At 42.8% G+C, this 27,343-nt stretch overlaps 1 protein-coding gene and 1 long non-coding RNA gene across 2 annotated transcripts in view; one reads left to right on the forward strand and one right to left on the reverse strand.

The window, feature by feature from the left end:
- LOC144608081 (uncharacterized) overlaps positions 1-18,732 on the reverse strand; it is a 102,782-nt gene extending 84,050 nt beyond the window's left edge. Inside the window, exon 1 of the long non-coding RNA XR_013549166.1 lies at positions 18,612-18,732. This is a non-coding gene — a long non-coding RNA (uncharacterized LOC144608081). The remainder of the gene's footprint in view (positions 1-18,611) is intronic.
- Positions 18,733-24,585: 5,853 nt separating this feature from the next.
- Positions 24,586-27,235, forward strand: LOC144608114 (uncharacterized). Its single transcript, XM_078425459.1, has 2 exons — positions 24,586-24,659; positions 26,571-27,235. The coding sequence occupies exons 1-2, from the start codon at positions 24,606-24,608 to the stop codon at positions 26,856-26,858; spliced, it is 342 nt and encodes a 113-aa protein (XP_078281585.1). The 5' UTR covers positions 24,586-24,605; the 3' UTR covers positions 26,859-27,235.
- Positions 27,236-27,343: the final 108 nt, after the last annotated feature.

A 27,343-nucleotide genomic window follows, 5' to 3' on the forward strand; every position in this document is an offset into this window, starting at 1 on the left:
TCAAGAGATGCAGATTGGTAGATCCATTTGCCACTGTAAATCGCCGCAGGTGTAGGTGGTATCATCGGAGGAGAGTTTATGGGAATGAAATTAACCCTTAAACCTGTACGTCTTTGGAGTGTGGGAGGAAACCGGAGCGCCGGAAGCAACCCACAAGACCGCAGGGGAAACATGCGAGCTCCGCGCATACACCATCCTTGGTCAGGTTCGAACCCGGTTCTCTGGCACCGTGAGCTGGCAGCTCCACCGTGTTGCCCCGATTAGCTCCCTGGAACAAGCTTGGGCTGCAGGGCGGTCTACTTATTTGATTCAATTATGCATTGCCCAGTTAATTTACAAATTGGGCCACCGAGACCATTGCTTGATAAATTCTAAGTCCAGAGGACCAGAACTTGCCAGCTGTGGGACGCTAAGCCCCTGAAATACATCGGCAGCGATGGGATAAATAGTCCAGGATGTTTGCTGAAAGCTGTAGTGTTTTATTGGAACTAATTACAGCTTAAGTATCTCTCCTGATAAATAATATATTAAGTTGTGTAACTAATAAGCTGTGTAATTCAATGTATGAGGTTCATTCTCGAAAACTAACTGCAAAATTCATTGGATTCTTAGCATCAAATTAGCAGCTGCCTCCCGGTTTTCATGGTTTGAGGTAAGTCATCCACTGGTGACCAGTAAACAAGGCAGGTTTTCATTGTTGCTCTTACAGTAGAAATCTTCAGTCGGGCTTACAGTGGTTGCCCCGGTGTGGTGGTGCGAATGAATTTTATTCAATAGACGGTAGAGTTGCAACCTGACAGCTCTTGCAGTGTCGGTGACCCAGGTTCGATCCCAACTACGGGTGCTGCCTGTATGGAGGTTGTACGTTCTCCCCGTGACCTGCTTGGGTTTTCTCTGCGATCTTCGGTTTCCCCCCACACTCCATGGACGTACAGGTTTGTAGGTTAATTGGGTTGGTATCAGCGTAAATTGTCTCCAGTGTGTGTCGGATAGTGTTAGTGTGTGGGAATCGCTGGTCGGCGTAGACTCGGCGGGCCAAAGGGCCTGTTTCCGCACAGTATCTCTAAACTAAACTAAACTAAACTTGGCAGGAATTAAATGTAAATTGATGCATTTTCTTTGGGCCAGAACTCACACTAACAACACAAATAATATAAAGTTCAGCAAAACAAGGCGTCCGATATCTGAGTGATTCAGTGATTGAATCACTGGGAATTGGGAAATGAATACAGGGAAGACTGAGAAAGAGGGTGAATTAGATGGAATGAGCTCAGCCCACTATTCATGGAAACATAGAAAATAGGTGCAGGAGGAGGCCATTTGGTCCTTCGAGCCAGCACTGCCATTCATTGTGATCATGGCTGATCATACACAATCAGTAACCTGTGTCTGCCTTCTCCCCACATCCCTTGATTCCACTAGCCCCGAGAGCTCTATCTAATTGATGAATAAATATAATTGGGAAAAACTGAGAAAGCGAGAGAGTGATGGGAGGGAGAAAAGCATTCCTGAATGACACTCTCATTTGCAATTGTTTTCTGTGTGAGAGAAATCAATTGGCGATCATTAACAATCAAAATATTATTAAAGGATTACTTGAAACTTGCGACTTCAAGATTTAAATTGCCGCAAATTATGGGCAAATGCAACGAATGCCCAAATAATACAAAGAGGTTGCCAGTGAAATCCTATATCCAATCTCAACTATATCTAAACTAAACTGAAAAAGAACTAAACACTAAAGACAGCACGGTTCGAATTGGAGGGCAATTGGAAATGTTGCCATTTGATCGTCCAATTGCTCCTCGCCTGACGCTCATAAGTTCATTAGTTCTAGGAGCAGAATTAGGCCATTCGGCCCATCAAGTCTACGGCATTCAATCCTGGCTGATCTATGTTTTCTTCTCACCGCATTCTCCTGCCTTCTCCCCATAACGCCTGATACCAGTACATTACACCCTCACGTTCCGATAACAATTCCCCATAAATGGTAAGGTACTCCACCAACTTGATAACATGATGATGACAAATTCTGGCCCAAATCGTCTAGCAACTAAAAATATTGACAAACCACCTTATAAAGCATAGGGAAAGCATAATAAATAGGGCAGCACGGTGATGCAGCGGTAGAGTTGCTGCCTTACAGTGCTTGCAGTGCCAGAGACCCGGGTTTGAGCTATTGCCTTACAGCACCAGAGACCCGGGTTTGATCCTGACTGTGGGTGCTGTCTGTACGGAGTTTGTACGTTCTCCCCGTGACCTGCGTGGGTTTTCTTCGAGATCTTCGGTTTCCTCCCGCACTCTAAAGACGGACAGGTATGTAGGTTAATTGGCTTGGTAAACATAAAAATTGTCCCTAGTGTGTGTAGGATAGTGTTCATATGCGGAGATTGCTGGTCGGCACAGACCCGGTAGGCCGAAGGGCCTGTTTCCACGCTGTATCTCTAAACTAAATTAAACTGAACGTGACTGAATGATGAATGAAGTGGTTTATTTGTATTCCATTCACATCAGAGACCTGGTTTGTCTCAAGCCAATATTGTCAAGATTTCCTCTCTCGATCAACTGAAGAATCAATGGCTAGGAGTTCATAATTTTCCTGAATGAATTTTTGATGTCTTCTAAAGGCGCAGAGGTAGATGATTTATTGTTAATCTGATAGACTCAACTGAAGAATGCTACAAGGATGGTTGTTAAGAGGAATTGAAATGTGATATTGGTGTAGGAGGGAATGCTTTTTGAGATTATTGCAAGCCAAGTTTTTTTCAAAAAGGTTAATTAATTCACCAGGGCCCAGCCTGCTCATGTACTTGATCAATACAACCAACTAATTATTGCTCTATCCACGAGTTGTTTGGAATGACCAGTAAAAGTTGCCCCTTGGGTTCCTATTAAACCGAAGGGCCTGTTTCCATGCTGTATCTGCAAACTAAACTAAATTAAACTAAATGCCAAAGAGCATTGTCACAATGACCAGGTCATCTGTTCGTCTATGGTAATGAAAGGATGGATGTTGTGAATCTGTGGAATTTTCTGCACAGAAGGCAGTGGAGGCCAATTCACTGGATGTTTTCAAGAGAGAGTTAGATTTAGCTCCTCGGACTAAAGGAATCAAGGGATATGGGGAAAAAGCAAGAATGCAGTACTGATTTTAGATGTTCAGCCATGATCATATTGATTAGTGGTGCTGACTCGAAGGGCCGAATGGCCTATTTTTCTATGTTTCTATGTTAATCAGGACACCCCTGAAAACTACTCTGCTTTATCAAAGAAGTGCCATGAAACCCTACACAACCACATGGGTGAATTTATTCAGCCTAGTTTGTTCCAATAGATGTTGGTTTAACACATCGGCTCTCCCTCAGTATTTCCACTGCTACATCAACCTACTTTCTTGGGTTCAAATTTCTGTGGAGGATCATGAAAGGTTTTGACCTGGTAGAATAATCTGCACAAATGGACAGAAATGTTTACCTTGATTGATCCTCTTCAATTAGCAAGAATCAATACGCTGAGTGAAATTTATTGATGCTTTGAAGACTTCCAAGTTCCTTGAGCGGAGGAACCGGATGGAGCTATTGATTTAAGTAATGTTTCTCCCTTGTTGTAATTCCATCCCTCAAAAAAAGCCTCCCCAATATTACTTCATGCAAACCTAATTAGCACTGAGAGTTGACCATGGCAAGGTTCGTTAGAAGATGCCCTAAATCACTGTGACTTCTGAATCAATTGTAAAAGGAAGGCTACAGAACTGTTGATAAAATTACAAGTTGGCTTCAATGCTCTTCTTTCCTTAATTTGTATTATTGACTCAAATTAGAATCTACCATCCATCATTATATAGATATTATAGAGATGTAATGCAAGTCTTCCTAACACTTTGTTGGATGCAGTCAGACCTTAGACTTTAAACTTTAGAGATACAGTGAGGAAACAGGCCCATCGGGTCACTGACTCCACGCAGGCCAGCAATCACCCTGTGCACTAGCATTATCCTACACACGAGGGGCAATTTACAATTCACAGAAGCCAATTAATCTACAAACCTGTACGTCTTTGGAGTGTGGGAGGAACCCAGAGCAGCCGGGGAAACCCCACGCAGCCATGTTCTCTGACTAGCTTCACTGTCTTGATTACATTTTACTGATTGTACGTCTCGTTGTCACCTTCCCCATTGCTAACAATGATCCATTCTACATTTTCTTTGACCTTTGTCCCCTTTGATCTCTCATTTTCACACCTTACCCTTCCATATCTCTATGCTTCACTCTCCCCTGACTCTCAGTCTGAAGAAGGGTCTCGACCCGAAGCATCACCCATTCCTTCTCTCCAGAAATAGGTTAGCCTGTCAGAACCTTTTTCTCAGGGTGGGAATGTCCAGCACTGGAGGGCGTAACTATAAGGTGATAGGGGTAATGTTTAATGGATATGTGCGGGGTTAATTTTTTTTTTTACACAGAGAGTGGTGGGAGCTTGGAACGCATTGCCAGGGGCGGTGGTGAAGGCAGAAACTAAAGTGGCATTTAAGAAGCTTTTAGGTAATCACATGGAAGTCAATATGGATCATGTCCAGGCAGATGAGGTCAGTTCCAGCACAAACATTGTGGGCCGAAGGGCCATTCCTGTGCTGAACTGTGCTGAACTGTTCCCTGTTCTATGTAACCCATGAAGAATTGGTCAAGGAAGTGGACACCCATACACACAGAACTCCAAGAATGGATATTTTCTTTGCAATAATTTTATTTTTGTGTTTCATTGTTAAATAAGGAACATAAAGGTTGGGGAGAGCCCTGATGGAAGTATATAAAATTACGAGAGGCGTAGATAGGGTAGACAGCCAGAACCTTTTTCCCCAGGATGGAAGTAATTTTATGAAGTAATTTTGACCAAGTCATAGTGTTTGTGTTTCCTCCTTTAACTTTGGTGCAAAATGAGAGTGATAAAAAAACTTTCATTCATGCAGCGATCAGCCAGTTGTCAGGCAGATATTCAGTGATCGAGGAGTGAAAGCCTATAATTTTAGCACAAACATGCAACTGACTTGTTCAGATGTGTTTTAGATTGACGGCTTTGTAAATTTATCAGTTACTTAAAATTTGACATTTGCGTATTTATCTGCACACATTGTTCAATAGATTTACTTTCATCTTGTGTCTTCAAAGAGTGACTGTTACACTGGGCAGCTGATGTAACGGATAGGAACATAATGTAACTGAACTGAAATGAACGGAATTGAATTGCAGAAGTTTAATTGATTCACAAGGGGGAGGCCATTCGGCCCATTGCTCGTGTCATCATTCGCCCCAGATTCTACCGTTCACCTATTATACACACTCGAGCAATTTATAGTGCCTGATTAACCTAACAGACCCTTCAGGTCTGCAGGATGTTGGAGGAAAGAGATGGACCCAGGGAATACACATGTTCACAAGAAGAAGATGAAAACTCCCCACACACAGTTCGTAGATCCACTGCCTCACATCATCAGCGACTCAGATTCAATCCTGACCTCGAGGTACCCAAGGTCAGGATTGTATCTCGAGGTACCCAAGGTCAGGATTGTATCTGGGTCACTGAAGATGTGAGGCAGTTTCTCTACTAACTGCACCATCGTGCCACCACAAGATTTCCTGCAAAATGCTTTCTGACAAGGTGGCACAGTGGCACAGTGCTAGAGTTGCTGCCTAACAGCGCCAGAGACCCGTGTTCGATCTCGACTACGGGTGCTTGTCTGTACGGAGTTTGTACGTTCTCCCCTGACCTGCATGAGTTTTCTCCGGGCAGCTCTGGTTTCCTTCCATACTCCAAAGACTTACAGGTTTGTAGGCTAACTGGCTTTGGTATCATTGTAAACCTTCCCTAGTGTGTGTAGGATAGTGGTAATGTATGGGGAGCGCTGGTCGGCGCGGACTCGGTGGGCCGAAGGGCTTGTTTCCGCGCTGTATCTCTAAACTGAACTAAACTAAGACAAGGTCATCATTGCCTCCTATTCAGGCACAGTACTCTTCCCACTCAGTCGTGCCAATTGTGGCCTTTCACAGGTCCAAGGTCAGCGCACAGACCTGGGAATGTGTGGCTCAACACAACACAGGCAGCACAATATGTCAAGTGAAAAATCGCATCGTGATTTACACTATAATTATTCAAACACTGTAATTAAACACCTTGCAAGTGATAGCTACAATTCTGTTGTTTGTCTGCCTAAATATTGTTCACAATGAATCCTGTAACCTGTAACTATAACGCTTCTTTCATACTGTCTTGGTAACAGTGAAATGAGTCACAATATGCCAAACACTCCAGTGACATATGACAGAGAAAAACAAGTTTCAAGTTTGTTCTGTCGGTGAACAGGACAAGATACTCTGCAAGATGCATCAATTCCTGGAGATGAATGTTTCTACCCAAAATAGACACAAAAGGCTGGAGTAACTCTGCGGGACAGGCAGCATCTCTGGATAGAAGGGATGGGTGATGTTTTGGGTTGAGACCCTTCTTCAGACTGAGCATCAGGGGAGAGGGAGTTACAGAGATAAGGAAGTGTAAGAGATCAAGAGGGATGAAGTTCAAGGAAAATGTAGAATAGACCATTGTTAGGTAGGAGACAATGATAATAAAGCAAACAGAGATAAAAATGTAATCAGGGGGACAGTCAGACTGATCAGAGAACTGGAAAAAGGGAGGGATGGAGAGAGAGGGAAAGCAAGGGTTACTTGGAGTTAGAGAAGTCAATGTTCATACCACTGGGGTGCAAGCTGCCCAAGCAAAATATGAGGTGCTGTTTCGCCAATTTGCATTTATGTATGTTTGTACTCATTGCGCTGAGGGGTGTAAGATTCTTCCAGCTTTACTTTCAACAGGCATAAGCCAGCAAGTGCCTTCAGCATATCCCAACCATGAGGCTAAACCTCAGCACCCTTAGAGAAGAATTATCACTTGAAAGTGGTAATTCAACTCTGCTGAGTGAACACTCATTTTGCAACAAAGTTAAAGGAAGTAACACAATAACTAACTATGTCTTGGACAAAATTACTTCACAACATTACTTCCATGCTGGGAAAATGGTTCTGGCTGTCTACCCTATCTATGCCTCTCATAATTTTACACACTTCCATCAGGTCTCCCCGCAATCTCCGGTGTTCCAGAGAAAACGATCCATGTCTGTCCAGCCTCGCCCTGTAGCTAATATCTTCTATTCCAGGCATCATTCTGGCGAACCTCCTCTGCCACATTTGCAAAGCCTCCACAACTCCTTATTGTTAAGGCGGAGATAGACAGATTTTTGATCAGCAAGGGTGTCAGGGGTTATGGGGAGAAGGCAGGAGAATGGGGTTGAAGGGGAAAGATGGATCACCCATGATTGAATGGAGGAGTGTGTAGACATCATGGGCCGAATGACCTTATTCTGCTCCGAGAACTTATGAAGATCCTTCCTGTAATGGGGTGACCAGAACTCCACTCAATACTCCAAATGCAGCAAAACCAAAGTCCTATGAAGCTGCATCATGACTTCATGAGTGACTGCACTTATGAAGAAAGACTGGATAGACTAGGCTTATACTCGCTGGAATTTAGAAGACTGAGGGGGGATCTTATTGAAACATATAAAATTCTTAAGGGGTTGGAGAGGCTAGATGCGGGAAGATTGTTCCCGATGTTGGGGAAGTCCAGAACCAGGGGTCACAGCTTAAGGATAAGGGGGAAGTCTTTTAGGACTGAGATGAGAAAACATTTCTTCACACAGAGAGTGGTGAGTCTGTGGAATTCTCTGCCACAGAAGGTAGTTGAGGCCAGTTCATTGGCTATATTTAAGAGGGAGTTAGATGTGGCCCTTGTGGCTAAAGGGATCAGGGGGTATGGAGAGAAGGCAGGTACAGGCTACTGAGCTGGATAATCAGCCATGATCATATTGAATGGCGGTGCAGGCTCGAAGGGCCGAATGGCCTACTCCTGCACCTATTTTCTATGTTTCTATGTTTCTATGCATGGCATCCAAAACCTCTCCTGCACTTCACGTTTCTTCCTTATCCTCTTTAATTACAGCCTCAACCTTGCATTGTGCTCTGTCTGGTTGCCAGGCAGAGAATAAGTGGAACACTTTACTTCAGAGGAATCAAACGTAAATGAGAGCTCACCCAAACAATTGTGGAACGAGAGGCACTGTTCAGTTTGGTCTTTTATCACAAAGCAAATGGCAATAAGCACCAGCACCCCACCACTGCAGTGACTGTGTCTTCAAAACTTTTGAAACTTGATGCCTTTGAAGTAATTTCTTCGACAAATAAAATTCCACAGCATTAGCCCTAACAGACAGTAGTTTGTCAAGATTGACAGCTTTGAACTATTGTAATTAATATATTCTTCCCAGAGTAGAAATATAATGGCAGTTACTCTCGTGGCTTTGAAATGCCTAATGTAAGGAATTGCTCTTCTTTAGTTCAGTCTGAAGAAGGGTCTCGACCCGAAATGTCACCCATTCCTTCTCTCCCGAGATGCTGCCTGACCTGCTGAGTTACTCCAGCATTTTGTGAATAAATCGATTTGTACCAGCATCTGCAGTTATTTTCTTATTCTAACACTATCCTACACCCACTAGGGACAGTTTTTTACATTTACCAAGCAAATTAACCTACAAACCTGTACGTCTTTGGAGTGTGGGAGGAAACCGAAGATCTCGGAGAAAACCCATGTGGTCATGGGGAGAATGTACAAAACTCCATACAGATAGCACCCGTAGTCGGGATCGAACCCGGGTCACAGGTGCTGTAAGCGCTGTAAGGCAGCAACTCTACCGCTGCGCCACCATGTTAACAAAAAAGTGACAAAAACGTTTCATAATTAACCTACAAACCCGCACATCTTTGGGTTGTGGGAAGAAACCGTAGCACCTGGAGGAAGCCCACACAGTCGCAGGTAGAACATGCAAACTCCACACAGACAGCAGCCAAGGTCAGGATCGAACCCCAGTCTCTGGCACTGTGAGGCAGCTGGATCACTCTTCCGCCCATTACCTATGTTTTAATGTTTTAAATTAAATTACACGTTTGTATCTGAATTTACTCTTAAGTGTTGTGATTTAATTCATTTAAATAGTATTTAAACGTCACTGACTGGGTCCAGAATGATTTGGCCCAGCAAAACATCATACTGAGCCAGGAACGTGGACTCAAAGTGATACATTTTAATCAGTAAATAAAAACCTATTTATGAATAGAGTATCATGAGATCTCCTGCATGTTTGTATTGGTCTGTCTGCCAAGTTGGTAACAGTAAAATCAACAGAGTTCAACACTCAATTGTTGTGAAGGATTTCAGCTGAACTTTATTGAGTAATGCCATCTATCTTTTGGCATGTACCCCTGAAGATGTTTTGTCGACAAACTTGAATTAAAAAGAGTGAAAAGTTCTAAATTAAAATCATGTGTTATAACATTTGTAATATCAAGGATATTGGGAGTTTTTCATCCCAGTTAGAAAAAGTTGAAGCCTGAAACTGATATTGATTTTAAAGAAAATGCTGGAAATATTCAGCAGGTCAGGCAGCATCTGTAGAAAGATGTAGAGGTGTGACCAGACCTGCTGAATATTTATGAATATTTATGAATATGTAGAACGACTGTTCTACCTAAGAACACTGAAAAAGTCTGGTCTACCCCAACAGCTGTTGACGACATTCTACCGCTGCACCATAGAGAGCATCCTAACACATGGCATCCCTGTGTGGTATCTCAGCTGAAGAAGGGTCTCGACCCAAAACGTCGCCCATTCCTTCTCTCCTGAGATGCTGCCTGACCTGCTGAGTTACTCCAGCATTTTGTGAATAAATACCTCTTTAGTTCTGAAGGTTGGTTCCATTGCTGTGGAAAGCTTGTTGGAGCTTGTCGACTTTCTCCACAGTGGACAGAAGGAAGACTTCTGCATTGTTATCACAATCAAACTTATCTCCTTTCTTAAAGATGGTCATAACTATTTAGGTGGCCCCACAGAATATCTTTCTCTTTCCAGATATCCTGTAGATTTGTGACTGAAACTCCTTATTACAAAGTTATCCCCTTTGCGTCATTTTTTGCCCTTTTCCTTTTCAAGATTGTTCATCCTTATCAAATTGTTCTCACCCTACGGTTCTGGTAATGTCTATGTTATACTTTCTTGCACCCTAACCAGAGCTTCTCCATTCTTTTTAACAAGGCAAATGGACTGCATCCCACAATCCAATTAGATCTTAACCAAGACAGACTCAAAAAGCTGGTGTAACTCAGCAGGTCAGACAGCATCTCTGGAAAAAAGGAATAGGTGACATTGTGGGTCGAGACCCTTCTTCAGACCTGACGAGGTCAAGGGATATGGGAGAAAAAGCAGGAACGGGATACTGATTTTAGATGATCAGCCATGATCATATTAAATGGTGGTGCTGGCTTTAAGGGCCCAATGGCCTATTCCTGCACCTATTTTTCTATGTTTCTATGATATAAGTTTAGCATGATTTTTCTGCTTTGCACATTTTATTCCTCTAGAAATAAATCCCAATTCTTGGTTTGTTTTTTGTTCTTCTGCAATCTGTATTTAAATTTATAAATTTGCATTTCCAGATCCCTTTACTGAAGAAGGGTCTCGACCCAAAGCTTCACCCATTCCTTCTCTCCAGAGATGCTGCCTGACCTGCTGAGTTACTCCAGCATTCTGTGTTTACTCCTCCACATCATTTTGTTTCTTGTTTTCCAAGTAATATGACTTTTTTTTATTATCCAATTGTTAGACTGCACAGGCAGCTCTGTCAAAATTCATTTGCAATTATGTGTCCCTCTAGGAAGCATGTTAAGAAGGCGGATCAATCTGATCCTCGCCTACGGCTTACAGTCACTGCCTGCTAAACAGCATGGCTGGAAATGCTTTTCTACGGATGTGCAACTTGTAGCTCGTAGCTGGCTGGCTTGGTGGCCCTGCCAGTCGAAAGGCAACATTTACCACCTCCAAAACCGCCTTAAGGATTTTCAAAGTCAGCTCAGCAATGCAGGACAGGCACGTAACACGGAGCACAGCCTCTCAAGAGTCCTGCCTCTTTGTGTGAATCTGAGGAAACGTGGGGGGAAAGTGATGCCGTGTTGAAATTGTAAAAAATACATCCAGGTTGAATAAAGAAGAAAGCACAGCGGTTGTGGTGACCCAAGTCAACAGTTTGAAAACCAGGAGCAAATAATCACAGTGTGGAATCATAGGCAGGTTATTGACTGCGGCTGCAGTATTCTCTCGAATCCACAAACGTGTTCACTTGAAGCTCTAATCCGGTGCTTTACACTAAACAGTGTAAATAAAAGTTGGCTCCTTAAACCTGCCCTATTTATATTATTTTTAATTGGAAATTATTAATAGCCAGTTGGGAAATATTATTACTGCTAAAACAAATTTAGCAATGACAAAGAGGACGGACGGCACAGTGGCACAGCAGTAGAGTTGCTGCCTTACAGCGCCAGGGAACCGGGTTCGATCCTGATTATGGGTGCTGTCTGTACGGAGTTTGTACGTCCTGCCTGTGACTGCGTGGGATTTTTCCGGGTGCTCCGGTTTCCTCCCACACTCCAAAGATGTATAGGTTTGTTGGTTAATTGGCTTTGGTAAAAATTGTAAATTGGCCCTTGGGTGCAGGATAGAGCTGGTGGATGGAGTGGGCTCGGTGGTCCGAAGGGCCTGTTTCCGCGCTGCATTCATGGTAACATGTTGTTTTCACAGATATGGATACATGTGTTTAACTTCCTTTCCCTCTCTCTTCATCCCCTCCCCTTCCCAGTTCTCCCACTAGTCTTACTGTCTCCGACTACATTTTATCTTTGTTTGTTTTGGTGTTAGCTTCTCCCAACTGACAATGATCTATTCTAGATTTTCCTTGATATAAATTCCTTTGTTCTGTTTTCACACCTTACACTTCCTTATCTATGTACCGCCCACTCCCCTGACATCAGTTTGAAGAAGGGTCTCGACCCGAAACATCACCCATTCCTTCTCTCCAGAGATGCTGCCTGTCCCGCTGAGTTACTCCAGCAATTTGGGTCGATCATGGGTTTAACTTGATAGCCTCAGAGGCGTGGTTGTAAGGTGACCAAGGCTGAGAATTAAACAGTTTCTCACAACAACAAATAGTGGGAACAATCAGGGAAAACATTTTTTTTTTTAATCCAGTCATGTGCAATTGGGTAGAATCGGTTAATCATCCTATAATTAAGAATTGTCCAGGAAAGAATCATTATGTTCAGTTTAAAGTTGAGGAATGTGGGTCTGAAGCAATGTCTCAAAGTTAAATGAAAGTAATTACTAAGATTTGAAAGGAGAGTTAACTGAAGTGTGTTGGGAGAAATTAAAAGATCCCAATTGTAAGCACTCAAAGAGATATTTCATAAATCTCAACAAAGATCCTTTCCAAGGCGAAATACTCTGCAAGAAAAATGAAACATTTTTCACTAATTAAGGAGAAGTTAAGGATAATATCTCGTTGAAAGCAAAGACATGCAAAATCATTAACATTTATGATAGGCTTTGAGGACTTGGATTTTTTTTTTTTAAGTATGCAAAGAATAATGGAAAAGATAATAAGGAGGAAGAAAGTAGATGGTGAAAATAAGAATAGGCATTAAGATCTATTACAAGAATATAAAAAGGAAAAGAGTATCTAAATTAAACATTTGGCCCTTGAGGGATGAGATTGGGAAATCGATAACAGGGAAAATGAAATGGCTGAGACCTTGATCAAGTATTTGGTATCAGATATTGGCGGCAGAGTGACGCAGCGGTAGAGCTGCTGCCTCACAGCACCAGAGACCCGGGTTAGATCCTGACTACAAGTGCTGTCTACAGTTTCTATGTTCTCCCTGTGACCGTGTGGGTTTTCTTCAGGTACTCCACTTTCCTCCCACTTTCCAAAGACGTGCAGGTTTGTAGGTGAATTGGCTTCTGTAAATTCCCCATCGTGTGTAAGATGCAAACGTGTGATAACATAGAATTCATGTGATCAATCATTCGCGTGGGCCGGAGGTCCTGTTTCCATGCTGTATCTGTAAAACTACAACTAAAATTGTCACAATAGGGGTGGCACAGTGGAGCAAGGGTAGAGTTGCTGCCTTACAGCGCCAGAGACCCAGGTTCGATCTTGTCAACAGGTGCTCTCTGTACGGAGTTTGTACATTCTCCCTGTTACCAGCAGGTTCCTCCAACATTCCAAAGATGTGCAGGTTTGTAGGTTCATTGGCTTTGGGAAAAATTGTAAATTGTCCCTTGTGTGCAGGATAGTGCTAGTGTACGGGGTGATCGCCAGTCGGCGTGGACTCAGTGGGCCGGAGAGTCTGTTTCCACTTTGAAGTCTAAAGTCTAAAATCTAACGTCTGACTTCATCCAACAATGTGTTAGGAAGACTTGCATTACATCTCCATAATATCTGTATAATGATGGATGGTGGCTTCTAATTTGTGTCAATCAATCACACTGCACTGTCTCTCTAAAGTCTAATGTCTAAAAAAACACGAAAGGCATATGAAATCTTCCCGAGTAACATTGCATTTTGCCACCTAGTTAATGATTTACAGAACTTGTCTACATCCCTCTCCTGATACCTTGAATTCTCCTCATTTTGCCAACTAACTTCATACAGCAAAATTAAAAACTGTCTTTCATTTAAATTCTGAATGTTAAACATTATTAGATGATGTCCTGGTGATGATTATGGATGACAAGTAATAACTGACAACCTAAAAATGACTTGTACTGTATGTCCCAGCTCTCATTGGTCTTTTAACCAATTCTCCATCTTTTCCAGTCCCATGTCTAAAATTCCCATTTAATTAAACGCTTCCTTTCTCAATTTATCAAACTCTGTTATCAGCCACGGTGCCAATATCTTTGGGGAAAAAAACTCCATTGGATTTTCTTTCATTTAAATATGTTGACCCTGTCCAACAATTTGTGTGTATTCTCCACTCCCTTTTAACGTTACCATCAATTAAAGTGAAACCAGGGAAAGATGAGCTGAGAACGAAGGATGAAAAAATCTGGGGAATTAAAAGCTCGATGGTTTGACACTAATTATCAGTAAAATGAAAGCACCGGTCAACATTGGTAGCCCACAGGCTTACTAATCCTCTTTGCAACATTATGAAACTTTGTCTTTTGATTTGATTTTATTCTCAGTCAGTTTGGTTACTGGATTACATTTTGCAGACAGTTTGTGTGTATGGTTCTTGCAGATAATTTCCCAATCTATTGGAGACAAATGGCAAGGTATAATCCGTTAAATGGGTTTATTTACAGTAAGATACTGCACACGTCAAGTTTCTTGGGACTATTTTGAAGAGGTTAAAAAATAGAGGTAACGGATATATTACTGTGTACATTGATAAATCTGCCCACATTACTGGGGACAACGATAAGTCTGCCCAAACTCTCTCCAGGAGACCGGACGGGACTTTGAAAATGGCCACAAAACCTGTCGACTTTTGAATGTGGCCTCAGTGGACTATTTCTACACACTTTGTACTGATCGGGTTTTGTGCTTAGGTATGGCAATACTATACTGAACTGTTCGTCTGTGTAAGTGACAATAAAGAACCATTGACAAGCTCTCTTGCTTCCTGTCATGTCCAAAACTTACAGCACGGAAACAGGCTCCTTGGCCCTCTGAGTCCACGCTGACCACTGATCTCTACACACTTACACTATCCTACACGTACAAGGGGACAATTTACAATTATACCAAGCCAATTAACCTACGAACCTGTATGTCTTTGGAGTTTGGGAAGAAACCGGAAATCACGGAGAAAGCCCACGCAGGTCACGGGGAGAATGTATGAATTCCGTACAGACAGCACCCTTAGTCAGGATCGAACCCGGGTCTCTGGCGCTGTGAGCACAGCAATTGTACCGCTGCACCGCCGTGCTGCCACTTGTTAGGTTACTTTAAAGATTAGTAAGTGGTTTACCATGTTGCTGATGCAAGATGAAACAAGGATGTCAGATTTCATTGCCCAGAGAACATCAAAGAACAAGATAGGATTTTATCGCAAAGCAGCAGTTTCTTCAGCACTTTCTGCTGTTATCAACTTTTTTAAATTCCTTTTAAAAATACTGAATTGAAGTTTTCAACCATTGCTGTGTGAATTGAATGTTTTTTTTCCCTCTGGTTATCAGCTCAGCACCACAGGCCATTAATCCATGGCATCAAAAGGCTATGTTATTCATTACTTGGGTATTTTGCAGAGGATTTCAGCGTAAGAGTAAAGTCATCTCGCTGAAACCATATTGAGCCGTGGTGAAACCGTACCTGGTGCATTGTGTACAGTTCTGGTCTCCACGTCAGAAGAAATTATATCATTGTGATTGAAGGAACGCAATGAAAATTGAGCAGATTAAGTCCTGGATTGAGAGAGATTATGATTAAATCTATACTCCAAAGGGTTTAGAAGACTGAGAGGTGATCTACGTGAACCTAATAAAATTCTAATGGGGTTTGATAGGGGAGATGCAGGAATGACATTTCTGCTGGTTCAGGGGGGAGTCCAGAATCGGTCTCAGAATAAGTGGTTGGCCCCTAGGAAGGTGACAAGTCTTTGGAATTGTCCACTCCAAGATTACTGTAGAGGCGTAGACCCTGAACATGCTCAAATCAGAGATAGAGAAATTTAATTTAATATTAATTAATATCCCCTCATATCCTCTCATGATCACCTCCTCCACAGCCAACAATGGACCATTGTGGGCTCTTTGGTCATCGGTGCCGGCTCTGATTTGTTCTGTACCTTTTCATGATTCTAGTGTCCCTCTCCCCTGACTTTCAGTCTGAAGAAGTCTTGACCCGAAACGTCACCTATTCCTTTTCTCCAGAGATGCCACCTGACCCGCTGAGTTACTCCAGCATTTTGTGTCTATCTTCGGTGTAAACCAGCATCTGTGGATCCTTCCTACATAATAAATCGCAGGATATGGGTTTACTGAGGGAAGTGACACTGAGTAAAAGTGTTGCCCTGATGTTGTTGAGTGGCGGATTAGGGTGTGAGTGGCCTTACTCCTGCTCCTGTCATTTATGTTCCTACATTCTTATAATTTTGTAGAAACGTTTAAAGCCTTATATCCCAGCAAGGCTGTTACAGCTATATCTTGGTTTGGTGGACAGTTGTAAAACAAATGGAATAAAAAAGAACTCTTCTCCAGAAACAGAACTTTACTTATAATTTACTGATCTGGAGTTAGCCTCTGGACATGACGAACAAATTTCTCGGAGTGTGTGAGTATTGGATTCAAGGAGATTGGCAGCAATACACAAGGGTCACTTTCAGATTAAGCAGCAAGACTTCATAGTCATAGAGTGACACAGTGTGAAAACAGGCCCTTTGGCCCAACTTAACCACACCGGCCAACATGTCCCAGCTACACTAGACTCACCTGCCTGCACCTGGTTCATATCCCTCCAAACCTATCCTATCCATGAACCTGTCTTTATTTTTAATGATTCAAGAGGCAACTCCAGATCAACTTCCCAAGGGTAGCTTTGGGACAGCACAGTGGCGCAGCACTAGAGTTGCTGCCTGACAGCGCCAGAGATCCGGTTCGGACCTGACTATGGGTGCCGTCTGTACGGAGTTTGTACGTTCTCCCTGTGACCATGTGGGTTTTCTCCGGTGGTCCGGTTTCCTCCCACACTCTAAAGATGCACAGGTTTTTAGATTAATTGGCTTGGGTAAAAAATTGTAAATTGTCCCTGGTATGTACGATAGCGTTAATGTACGGGGTGGTCTGTGGTCGGCGTGACCTCAGTGGGGTGAAGGGCCTGTTTTTGTGCTGTATGTCCAAACTCTAAAGGGAAATATGAATGCTGGTGTTTTGAGCAATATCCATACGACGAATGAATGAAGAAAAATGAAGCCTATATTCGGAATAAAACTAAGAAGCAAACAGAGGCAGGATTCTTTGGTGTGTGTTCAGGGTGATCATGGAACTGAGAAGAATGTATGTAAGAATGTACAGTATGCAAGAATGTGGAGATAGAGATAGAGTGATCATGGAGGTAGAGGTCAGAGAAATCAGGAAGGTGGGGGTTGGGAGAGGTGATGGAGAAGGGGATACGGTTAGCCAAATCTCAGGAACGGAAACACGTCAGTCTGTTGAGTCTGATTGAAATATCCCTGTCCTTTTTACCACCTTTTCCATTATTAAACTTCTGGGGTCATAGCAGTCTAAGGCAGGATTGGTACAGAGTAAACGGCCTGTTAATATGAAGGAAGACAATGATTTCACTCACTGATTCATCTCCGAGGAGCTGATCAGTTAATAAATGCTTCTGATAAAACTTGTAAGTGAACACAATATAGACTAGATTAAGTTTTTCCAGCTCACCCTCTATGAGATATTAAAAGCACTTACTTTGTTATCTAGCAGTGTTGATGTTCCCAGCATTTGTAAACTCTCCCTGCCATACAACTCATTGAAACATTCACACTCCTACAATTTTGCCCTCTTGATTTTCCCCTAATTTATTCCCTTTTTATGTTAGCCAGAGCAGAAGGATAGTTTGTCAAATTATTGATTTTGTTAATAACTGATCTTCGCCTATTTTAGTTTAAATGATTCATGGAGACGGAAAAAGCAAAGGAAAGCAGAGAATTCCCCTTGCGATTAATTACATGCATTAAAATAGTGCAAACTCTGTAAACTACCCAAGTCACAAGTTGTGTGATCAAACTGCTTCAATGTCTTAATCAAACGGTAAATCCTCAATTCTTATTGAAAACTCAATGGTGCTCTCGGTGTTACCTTGTGAAGTACAGGATGACTGATTTATAAAAGATTACAGATTTATCTTTCTTTGTATAGAACACCAAATAAAAAAAACTGAAGTTGTGAAATACTGAAGGGCAAGGAAAATAGATTCTGGCATTAAATTACGGGTTTATGTCACAATGATCAAATAAAATGGAACACAAACTATAATTTCACCCTCACGTTGCTTTTACAAGGAATGTTCAAAAGACTTGAAACTTGAAAGGTAAAATCACTTTGATGTCTGCAGCTAATTTTCAATAACCAAAATTACACTGGGAATGATAAGAGTCGAATAATAAAAGTATAAATTCAAAAATGAAAGAACAATTACTGGATTTCTATACAGAGTGAGGTTGTAATTTTCTTCAAGCCATAAAGTGATATATTGTTATACTTTGAAGGTATTTATTCACAAAATGCTGGAGTAACTCAGCAGGTCAGGCAGCATCTCAGGAGAGAAGGAATGGGTGACCCTTCTTCTGAAGAAGGGTCTCGACCCGAAACATCACCCATTCCTTCTCTCCTGAGATGCTGCCTGACCTGCTGAGTTACTCCAGCATTTTGTGAATAAATACCTTCGATTTGTACCAGCATCTGCAGTTATTTTCTTACACTATTGTTATACTTTGATTGTTTATCAAGTTGAAGCAATGAAAATATCAAGGTAATCACCTCAGCAGATAGTGAACAAACCTAGGGTCTACTCTAGAATCTTTGCAAAGATACATTTCAGTCACAGTCTGAACCATCACAGCTTAAACCAGCACAAGTGATATTGAAGCCGCAAGAGGAACAGCACAGTAGTGGTGTCGTACCTGTAGCTCTTCCACCTCAAACCTCTCTTCTTCACTAACGTTCACTTTGCTTGCTTCCTTCTCAGTCTCAGAGCACTCGAGGAATTTCACGTCTTCATGACTCCCCTTCCCAGTCCGAGACTGATGTCTCTGCAGTTCCAACACAATCAAACCTTTGAGCTGAAAGTTCAATCCAGGCTCAATGTTTCTTGAATGAACGACATTCATTTCCAAAGGCCTAATTCATGCAGCACACTCACTGATTATTTGAGGAACAGTGTCCCGTTAGAGAAGGCTGGAATCATCTTACAGGGATACTTCCTAACGCTCTAGCTGCAACATTTGGCATATCCATACCGTGTTTCATTTTTAATTCTAAGGCAAACATTTAGAGTACGTTTCATCCCTCGAGTATTAATTGAAGTGCACAACGTTCATAGACCCCACTCAGAATTTCCATGATAATATTTCATCAGCCAAACGGCATCTTCCATTGGAATTGTTAACTGACCAGAGTAATTCACTGACATTTTCTGTCACCTATCCTAGTGTCGAGAGATTAAAAAAAGGTGACTCACGGAAAGAACTGAAGGCCCGAGGCGTTCGGACAATGGTCTTGGTCCAAGATCCTGATGTTATCCCTGACAAAACACTTTGGATTGCTGTAGAACTACAGACACCTCCTGAAAAGACAAAAAGTGGTATCAATAGTTCTTGATATCAAGAGACATTTCACTTGTCCTGTAGCTGCTTTGAAAGTAAGGCATTCAAAGGAATGTTGCAGAGAAATGGAGGTTAAAAGTGGTAAATGATGATATAACCAAAATGAATTAAAATTGACTGCAAGATGTCCAAAATGGGACTTTTAATTTGGAAGGCTGTTTAAATCAACACAACCCGAAGTCTTTCCACTTTGTCACATCAGTTCCTGCCACATAAATTATCGGTTTCACCATTGTCTCATTCATCTTGCCCTGAAAGGAGACGTTTGTTGGAACTCTGCCACCTGATGATCCCTCTGCATTCCGAAAAGCCAAGGCCTCCTTTACACAGCCATTTATTTATGCTTTAATGCGCAGGTGAATTACAAGCAGCCAACCCTGCAGTAAACGAAAATCAACAAAAAAAAATGCTGATCCTGGAAATCTGAAATAAAAGCAAAAGGCTATGAAAATAGTATATTGCCACATCCACCCAAGAGATATCACACCTATATCAGAGAGTCATACTGCATGGAAAGAGACCCTTCAGCCCGTCCACAAACTCTCAGTCTGAAGAAGGGTCTTGACCCAAAAAATCACCTGTTCCTTTTCTCCAGAGATGCTGTCTGACCCGCTGATTTACTCCAGCTTTTTGTGTCCACCTTCACTCCGACACATCCATGCCGACCAGGTTTTATACAGGGTGGCACGATGGCGCCTCAGTAGAGTTGCTGCCTTACAGTGCTTGCAGCGCCAGAGACCTGAGCTCGATCCCGACTACGGGTGCTGTCCGTGTGGAGTATGTGCGTTCTCCCCGTGACCGCGTGGGTTTTCTCCGAGATCTTCGGTCTCCTCCCACACTCCAAAGACGTACAGGTTTGTAGGTTAATTGGCTTGGTATAAGTGTAAATTGTCCCTAGTGTGCTGGTATAGTGTTAATGTGCCTGGATCGCTGGTCGGTGCTGACTCGGTGGGCCGAAGGGCCTGTTTCCATGCTGTATCTCTAAACTAAACTAAACTAATCTATAACTGGACTAGTTCCATTTGCCTGCCCCACATCCCTCCAAACCATTCCCATCCAAGTACCTATTTAAAATATCTATTACACACCACCATTGTACCCAACTCCACAACTTCCTTTGACGGCTCATTCCATATATGCTCCCCTTTCCTTGTGAAGAAAATACCACTCAGGTCTCTTTTAAATCTTTCTCCTCTCACCTTAAACCTAAGCCTTCCAGTTCTAGATTGCGCTACCTTTGGAAAAAAGAATGGGAAGGGGTCACATCGAGGGGTCATGTGAAGGGGTCATATGAAAGGACTGCATGAAAGGGTCACATGAAGGGTCACATGAAGGGGGTCATAGGAAGCTGAAACATGGAGTAGCCATGTAGAGGGATCTACTCCTGGCCCTATTCCCTATGTTCTTATATTCTTACCTACATTTACTCCTTTGAGATCTCACTGGTTCAGAGTCACCATTATCAACGGCAGTGGCTAAAATGCCTCACGATGAAGGCAGGCTTAATTGTTCCACAGAATGAGATTCAAACGCAAGTTCTCTAGGGTGGTATGTTGCAAAAGGTTAATTACCAGGCTATCAGGGAGAGCTGGAAATTTTAACATTCTGCCGAGACTTTGGTCTCGTGAGACACAAGAATCTGTCGCAATCAATGCAATGATATAAAAAATGAAGTTCTTCCTGTAGCTTATAAAGCGGCAGCCACATGGAACACAGACTCCAGATAACACAATGCGTTTTACATGTCGTTTGCTTCTCAGTCTAGTGGGTAGATTAAATTGGCCTAATACAACTATTGTATTTTTCCATTCCCCTTGCAAGTCTAAATGAAGACAGCCAGGTTGTCCAGTCATGTTTCAATTGTGATTTTTTATTTTTGATAACTAATTTAATTCTCATTATTAAGCTTTAGTAGGCAGGATTGAGCCATAAAAGAATCACAAAATTTATCAGACGGGGTGCCTCTGATACTCTGAATTGTCTGCTGTTCCTTGTTACAGATTGGGCAATATATAAGGCATAAGTAAACAATTTTTGTCGTGAGATGTTGAATCTTCAAGAAGCACAAAATGCAATGATTGCTTTTTCTTACTGACCTTTGAATATGTAACAAAATGAATGGTAAAAGTTGCTGCAACCAATGTAAGATAGTTGGGCTACAAAATTTGTCTCTGTAGCAGTTATTTCAGACAAACTTGTTGCAATTAGTGCCTGGGACATACCTAACTTGTGCAACTTGCAGCTACCATAATAATTAGATTATGTAGAAAGGAACTGCAGATGCTGGCTTATACCGAAGATGGACACATGGCGTGACTCAACGGGTCAGGCAGCATCTCCGGTGGAAAAGGATGGTTCGGTTCGGAACCCTTCTTCAGACTGAGAGTAGGGGGAGGGACGGGGGGGGGGGGGGGGGGGGGGACTGGAGATAGGAAAAGGCCAGAACAAATCTCATTTGTTGAAAAAGGGTAACCCCATTTTCCAGCACTTGACCCATGTCCATGTCAGCCACCCTTTTACATGTACACTTACACACCAAGGAAATTCCCAGTCTCATCCTTCCCCTTCTTAAAAATACGTGATGGTATCAGTCCCACAGTCGCCTGGCCTTATATTGCCCTCTAATAAGTTAAAAGTTATACAGAAATTGAAAGTGGCACTTAAACATTTTCAGGTAATAATTTCAGTCAGTATGAATTAAATATAAATAGGAGAGGGAACATAATAATAACCTTTCATGATGGGAATGTTCCAGGCAAACAAATCGCAAGGTTATACATTTTGGTCAAAAATATAACGAGGATGTGTACTCCCTAGAAATAACAATCTAAGTAAGGTTTAGGATCAGTAACCGTAGATGCATTCAAATCTACAATTTCAAATTGGAGCAACGGGGTCATTAAAAAGTTGAACGTTACAGAGCTCAATACCTGGGGAACTGGGCTGATAAACAGTAACGTTATGTAAAACTTTTGCAGACCCTTGGTCAGGCTCGGCACAGATGACTGTGAGCAGCTCCGAGGGAGAGATTAGTCTTTGCTGCAAGCAGTAAGTAGATGTGAAAGGAACGGATGGGCTGCCAGCTGTATTTCCCTCCACGCATTCACTCCCATTGACTGCAAAGGAAACTTGCTGGGGTATGGAGCGCTTTGCCACGGAGAATTTAATAACCAATTACAACAGTGGGATTTGCAGCGCTGAGGGAAATAAAGGCGATAGAATTAGGTTTTGATTTCTCTGGGCCGACAGCCAGCTAAGATATGATGTAACAAATGACTTTCTTTGGTGTTGTTAATCACTGCTGCTGTGATACTATTGTCTAAGATTTAATTTCTTGGCAATTCATTGTAGAGGCTAAATCATGGCGGATTGAAGTTACATTTGAAATAATGATAGAATACAGCAGTACTGTAATATTTTAATCACCATCTCTCCCGGGAGCATTGATTTCTATTGACAAGGAGATCTTTAGGCTTAGGCTGCCTGCCTACATTTTGACAGTGCTGTCCTGCACTGTGACCGGCATCAGGCCTCTCGCTGTGTGGAGGTTATGAAAGCTTAATCATGTCCACGTTCAGCCTTTAAAAGGTCACTGATGATCCCTTGCTTTTTATTGAAACTCCAGTGGAATCAATTGGTAACAACTGGTGATTTTCCTGCGTGTGAATCTTCATCCTTCCCCAACAAGTCAAGTATCTCTGAGCGAGGGCAGGTCAGTGACAATGATGAGTTGTGGCTTGCCGCTCTCACTGGCCACTCATTGTATTTCTGAAGGCGAAGAACTCAGCTATGGATGTGGGGGTCACCAGCTGGGAGGATGAAATCTGAGGAAGAGTCAGGTTCCCAGCACCAGGCTCCACTGCTTTAGGTAACACAAAGGCACTGTGAAGCATTGTGAAGGCCAGCTACCACATGTGAGGACCATACACCATACCTGCACCAAGCTTCCACAGGTGATGCAATGAAGTCAGATGCATTAAGGCACAGGTTTTATGCACGAGGAGAGGATGTCGTTTATTTCCTAGGTAAAACACTTCATTTACATTTATACTGAATCTCCAAGCACATGTCAGTCCTAATGTTACAAACCTGGTAGACCAGACAAACTTCCTGTAATACAGTATTGTGTCCTCACCTGTAGATACACTGCCCAATTCAAATGTCCAAGGCACAATACTGGATACTAATGTACACGCCAAATTCCTCTAATCGCTAAGATATGGAGGATCTGGAAATATTGTGTGTGCGTGTGTGTATGCAGTGCGTGTGTATGTGCGTATACTTGCATGTGGGTGCGTGCGTCAGTTTATTCATGGGCGGTTGTCCATGTGCACACTCGTGTCAGTTTGCTTGAGTCAGTGTCTGTGAATGTGTGTGTGTGTGTATCTGTGTGTGTGTATCTGAGTGTGTGACTGTGTGTGTGTGTGTGTGTGCGTGTGTGCGCGTGTGTGTGTGTGTGTGTGTGTGTGTGTGTGTGTGTGTGTGCGCGCGCGTGTGCTTGCGTGTGTGTGCTTGCTGCATCATTGAATATCCAGTATTAAAGATTGATGGTATCCATACATTTTGCTTCCTATTAACTATCAGGAAAAAAAAATCTTTATCAATGATACTCCAGGGAGTTCACTGCCCTACAATAGAAGGATTGCTTAGTGACCCTTCGATCAAATTCTCAAAGCACTTGAATGCCTATTTCAGGAGGGATGTGTTCCGATCTCACTGATTGCAAATACTTCATTGTGAATCAATTTTTATCCATCTGTGAAGCTAGATAAATGTTATCCCACGCACACATATTCTCTGCCTTGAAAATTGCGTCTCCTCCTTATTAGCGGGTTTGCAGACAAACAAAGTTACTGTATGCATCCTGGGAGTTATGCATGATTCATGAGAAACTCAACTGTCAGCCTTTCAATCAGTTTTTACACAGAGCTGTTTGATACAAACTGTGAGCTTCACTGTCTCAGCCACTCTGCCAGAAATAACCATCGGCTGCCCTGCCTTCCTTGTTAAAACCTGACATTTGCAACCAATCGATTGAGCTGAAAATTACAGATGAAGGTACTTTCAAAATTTATTGAAATCATTCGCCTTCCTCCTCAGAAGACAAGTCGTTCACCCGGTGCATTGCTGACCTGTTGTGGAGAGATTCACACCAGGAAAGGTGGTGTGGATGCATGCTGGGGGAAAATGCCCAAAATAATGATTATTGGAGTTCGAGGCAGTCAGCTTTAGTTGTAATGGATTAAGTTGGATTCAAAACACAGCAGGAGAAGAAAATAATATCTACCAACAATGCAAACCAGATTGCCTTATGACATTTCCCTCAAATGTGTCAGGTTGCTTCAGGTTAGTTAATGTGTTAAAGATTTTCTGTGAGATGGAACGTTTTACAGGATAATCGGGTTATCTTGAATTAACCTCTCAGTTTATCCTGTTTCTTGACAACACAAGACTTTCACTAGAAAGTAAACAACATTATCCCATGGGTTAAGCAGATGCAAGAAGCAGCAAGCTCAGCACAGATCTGTTTTTTAGTTTAGATAGACACAAAATGCTGGAGTAACTCAGCGGATCAGGCAGCATCTCTGGAGAGAAGGAATGGGTGACGTTTCCGGTTGAGGCCCTTCTTCATACTTTTAGTTTAGAGATACAGCGTGGAAATAGGCCCTTAAGCCCACCGAGTCCATGCCGACCACTGGTCTATATACACTAACACTATCTTACACACACACTAGGGACAATTTACAATTTTTACCGAAGTCAATTAACTTACAAACCTCTTAGGTCTTAGGAGATGTGGGAGGAAACCAGAGCACCCCGTGAAAACCCACGCGGTCACGGGGAGATCGTACAAACTCCATGCAGACTGCACCTGTAATCAGTATAAGAATATAACTGCAGATGCTGGTACAAATCAAAGGTATTTATTCACAAAGTGCTGGAGTAACTCAGCAGGTCAGGCAGCATCTCGGGAGAGAAGGAATGGGTGACGTTTTGGGTCGAGACCCTTCTCAGGATCGAACCCGGGTCTCTGGCGCTGTACCACCCCCATCTGATGTATGACTTTTCTACCAAACAAATATACTCACTCTTGAGGCAACTAGATGAGCAGGTTTTCCGCCCCACTTTCAAATACAATGTTTGTCCTTTGATACATCACTAAGTTTTGCTCTCTTTCCTCCCCGGTTCAAGCAAAGACAAATTCTCCCAAATCCCTAAACTTATATCCCCATTTTATCTCTCGGGTAGCTTCATCAGCTCTTTGGCATGGTATGTTTCCTTTTATTGGGCGGGACAATGAGTATAAGAGTCCGGGAGTCATGATGCACCTTTATGAGACTTTGGTTAGACTGTATTTTTAGTCTGTGTAGGAAAGAACTGCAGATGCTGGTTTAAATCGAAGGTCGACACAAAATGCTTGAGTAACTCAACGGGACAGGCAGCATCTCTGAAGAGAAGGAATGGGTGACATTTCGGGTCAAGACCCTTCTTCAGACTGACGTCAGGGGAGGGGGTGGTACAGAGATATAATGTAGTCGGAGACAGTTAGACTGGTAGGAGAACTGGGAAGGGGGAGGGGTTGGAGAGAGAGGGAAAGCAAGGGCTATTTGAAGTTAGAGAAGTCAATGTTCATACTGCTGGGGTGCAAGCTACCCAAGCGAAATATGAGGTGCTGCTCCTTTACAGTACAGAGTTGCATTTTTAGTCTCGTGTGCAATTCTGGTTGCCCCATAAAAGGAAAGATGTGGAGGCTTTGGAGAGGGTGCAGAAGAGGTTTACCAGACTGCTGCTTGCATTCGGGATATTGGCCGCAAGGAGAGGTTGGACACACTTGGATTGTATTCTCTGGGAAGCAGGAAGTTGAAGGGAGGACCTGAGAGTGTATATAAAATTATGAGAGGAGTAGATCGGGTTGACAGTCAGAAACTTTATCCCGGGTTGGAGATGTCAAAGACTAGAGGGGATAGCTTTAAGATGAAAGGGGCAATGTTTGCAGGGGGTGTGCGGGGCAAGTATTTTTAAACACACAGAGGGCAGTCAATGCCTGGAATCCATTGCAAGGGGTGCTGGTGGAGGCAGATACGATAGTGGCATTTAAGTGGCACTAAGATAGTGTCATTTTAGATAGACACATGGATATGCAGGGAATAAATGGGTATGGATGATGTACAGGCAGATGAGATTAGTTTAGCTTGGCATCAGTGCAGACATACTGGGAAAAGGGACTGTTCCTGTGCTGTACTGTTTTATGTGTAGGAAGGAACTACTGATATTTCTCTGCTGGGCGGGGGCTTCAATGTCGGGAGCCACGACCGCCCCGACGTGCAGCAACAGCGGCAGCAGCAGCGTGTTCGCCCGCCCCGGATCGGACTTATCATCGGCGGAGCCGGCCGTCTTTCGGAGGCTGCGGGAGCGGCTGCGACGCGACGCGCCTTGGGCTTGGCCCGCTGTGGACCGTCCGGTGCGGCCTGCAACCACAACAACCTGACCGCGGGCGAGGACAGCAGGAGAAGGGAAAGACATTGTGGCCTTCCATCACAGTGAGGAGAGAGAGGACTGGAGGAGACTCACTGTGATGGATGTTTCTTTGATGGATGTTTCTTTTTTGTGTGTTTTTGGGGTTGGGTGGTTTGAGTGCCTGTTTGATGCTTTTATTGTTGGACTGTGTTTTTGGGGGTTTTGGGGTGTGTGATTTGAATGCCTATTTAATGCTTTTATTGTTGGACTGTGTTTTGGGGGGTTTTTGGGGTTGGGTAATTTTGGGTGCCTGTTTAGTGCTTTTATTGTTGGACTGTGGGTGATTGAATTAACATTTTGTTCAAGATGGCCGCGCCGTTGTGTTTGGCTGCCTGCCACTGTATGTTTCTTTTTTTTCCTGGTCAGATGTACAGCACTTTGGTCAACGTGGGTTGTTTTTAAATGTGCTATACAAATAAATTGACTTGACTTGACTTGACTGATGCTGGTTTAAACCGAAGATAGACACAAAAAGCTGGAGTAACTCAGGGGGGTCAGACAGCATCTCAGGA

Source organism: Rhinoraja longicauda, chromosome 30 (genome assembly GCF_053455715.1).
Source record: "Rhinoraja longicauda isolate Sanriku21f chromosome 30, sRhiLon1.1, whole genome shotgun sequence".
Classification (NCBI taxonomy): Eukaryota; Metazoa; Chordata; class Chondrichthyes; order Rajiformes; family Arhynchobatidae; genus Rhinoraja; species Rhinoraja longicauda.

Coding starts and splice junctions, on each gene's coding strand:
- LOC144608114 (XM_078425459.1), top strand. CDS start 24,606: ATGCAAACCAGATTGCCTTATGACATTTCCCTCAAATGTGTCAGGTTG. Junction 24,660..26,570: donor AATGTGTCAGGTTGCTTCAG/GTTAGTTAATGT, acceptor TTTTATGTGTAG/GAAGGAACTACTGATATTTC.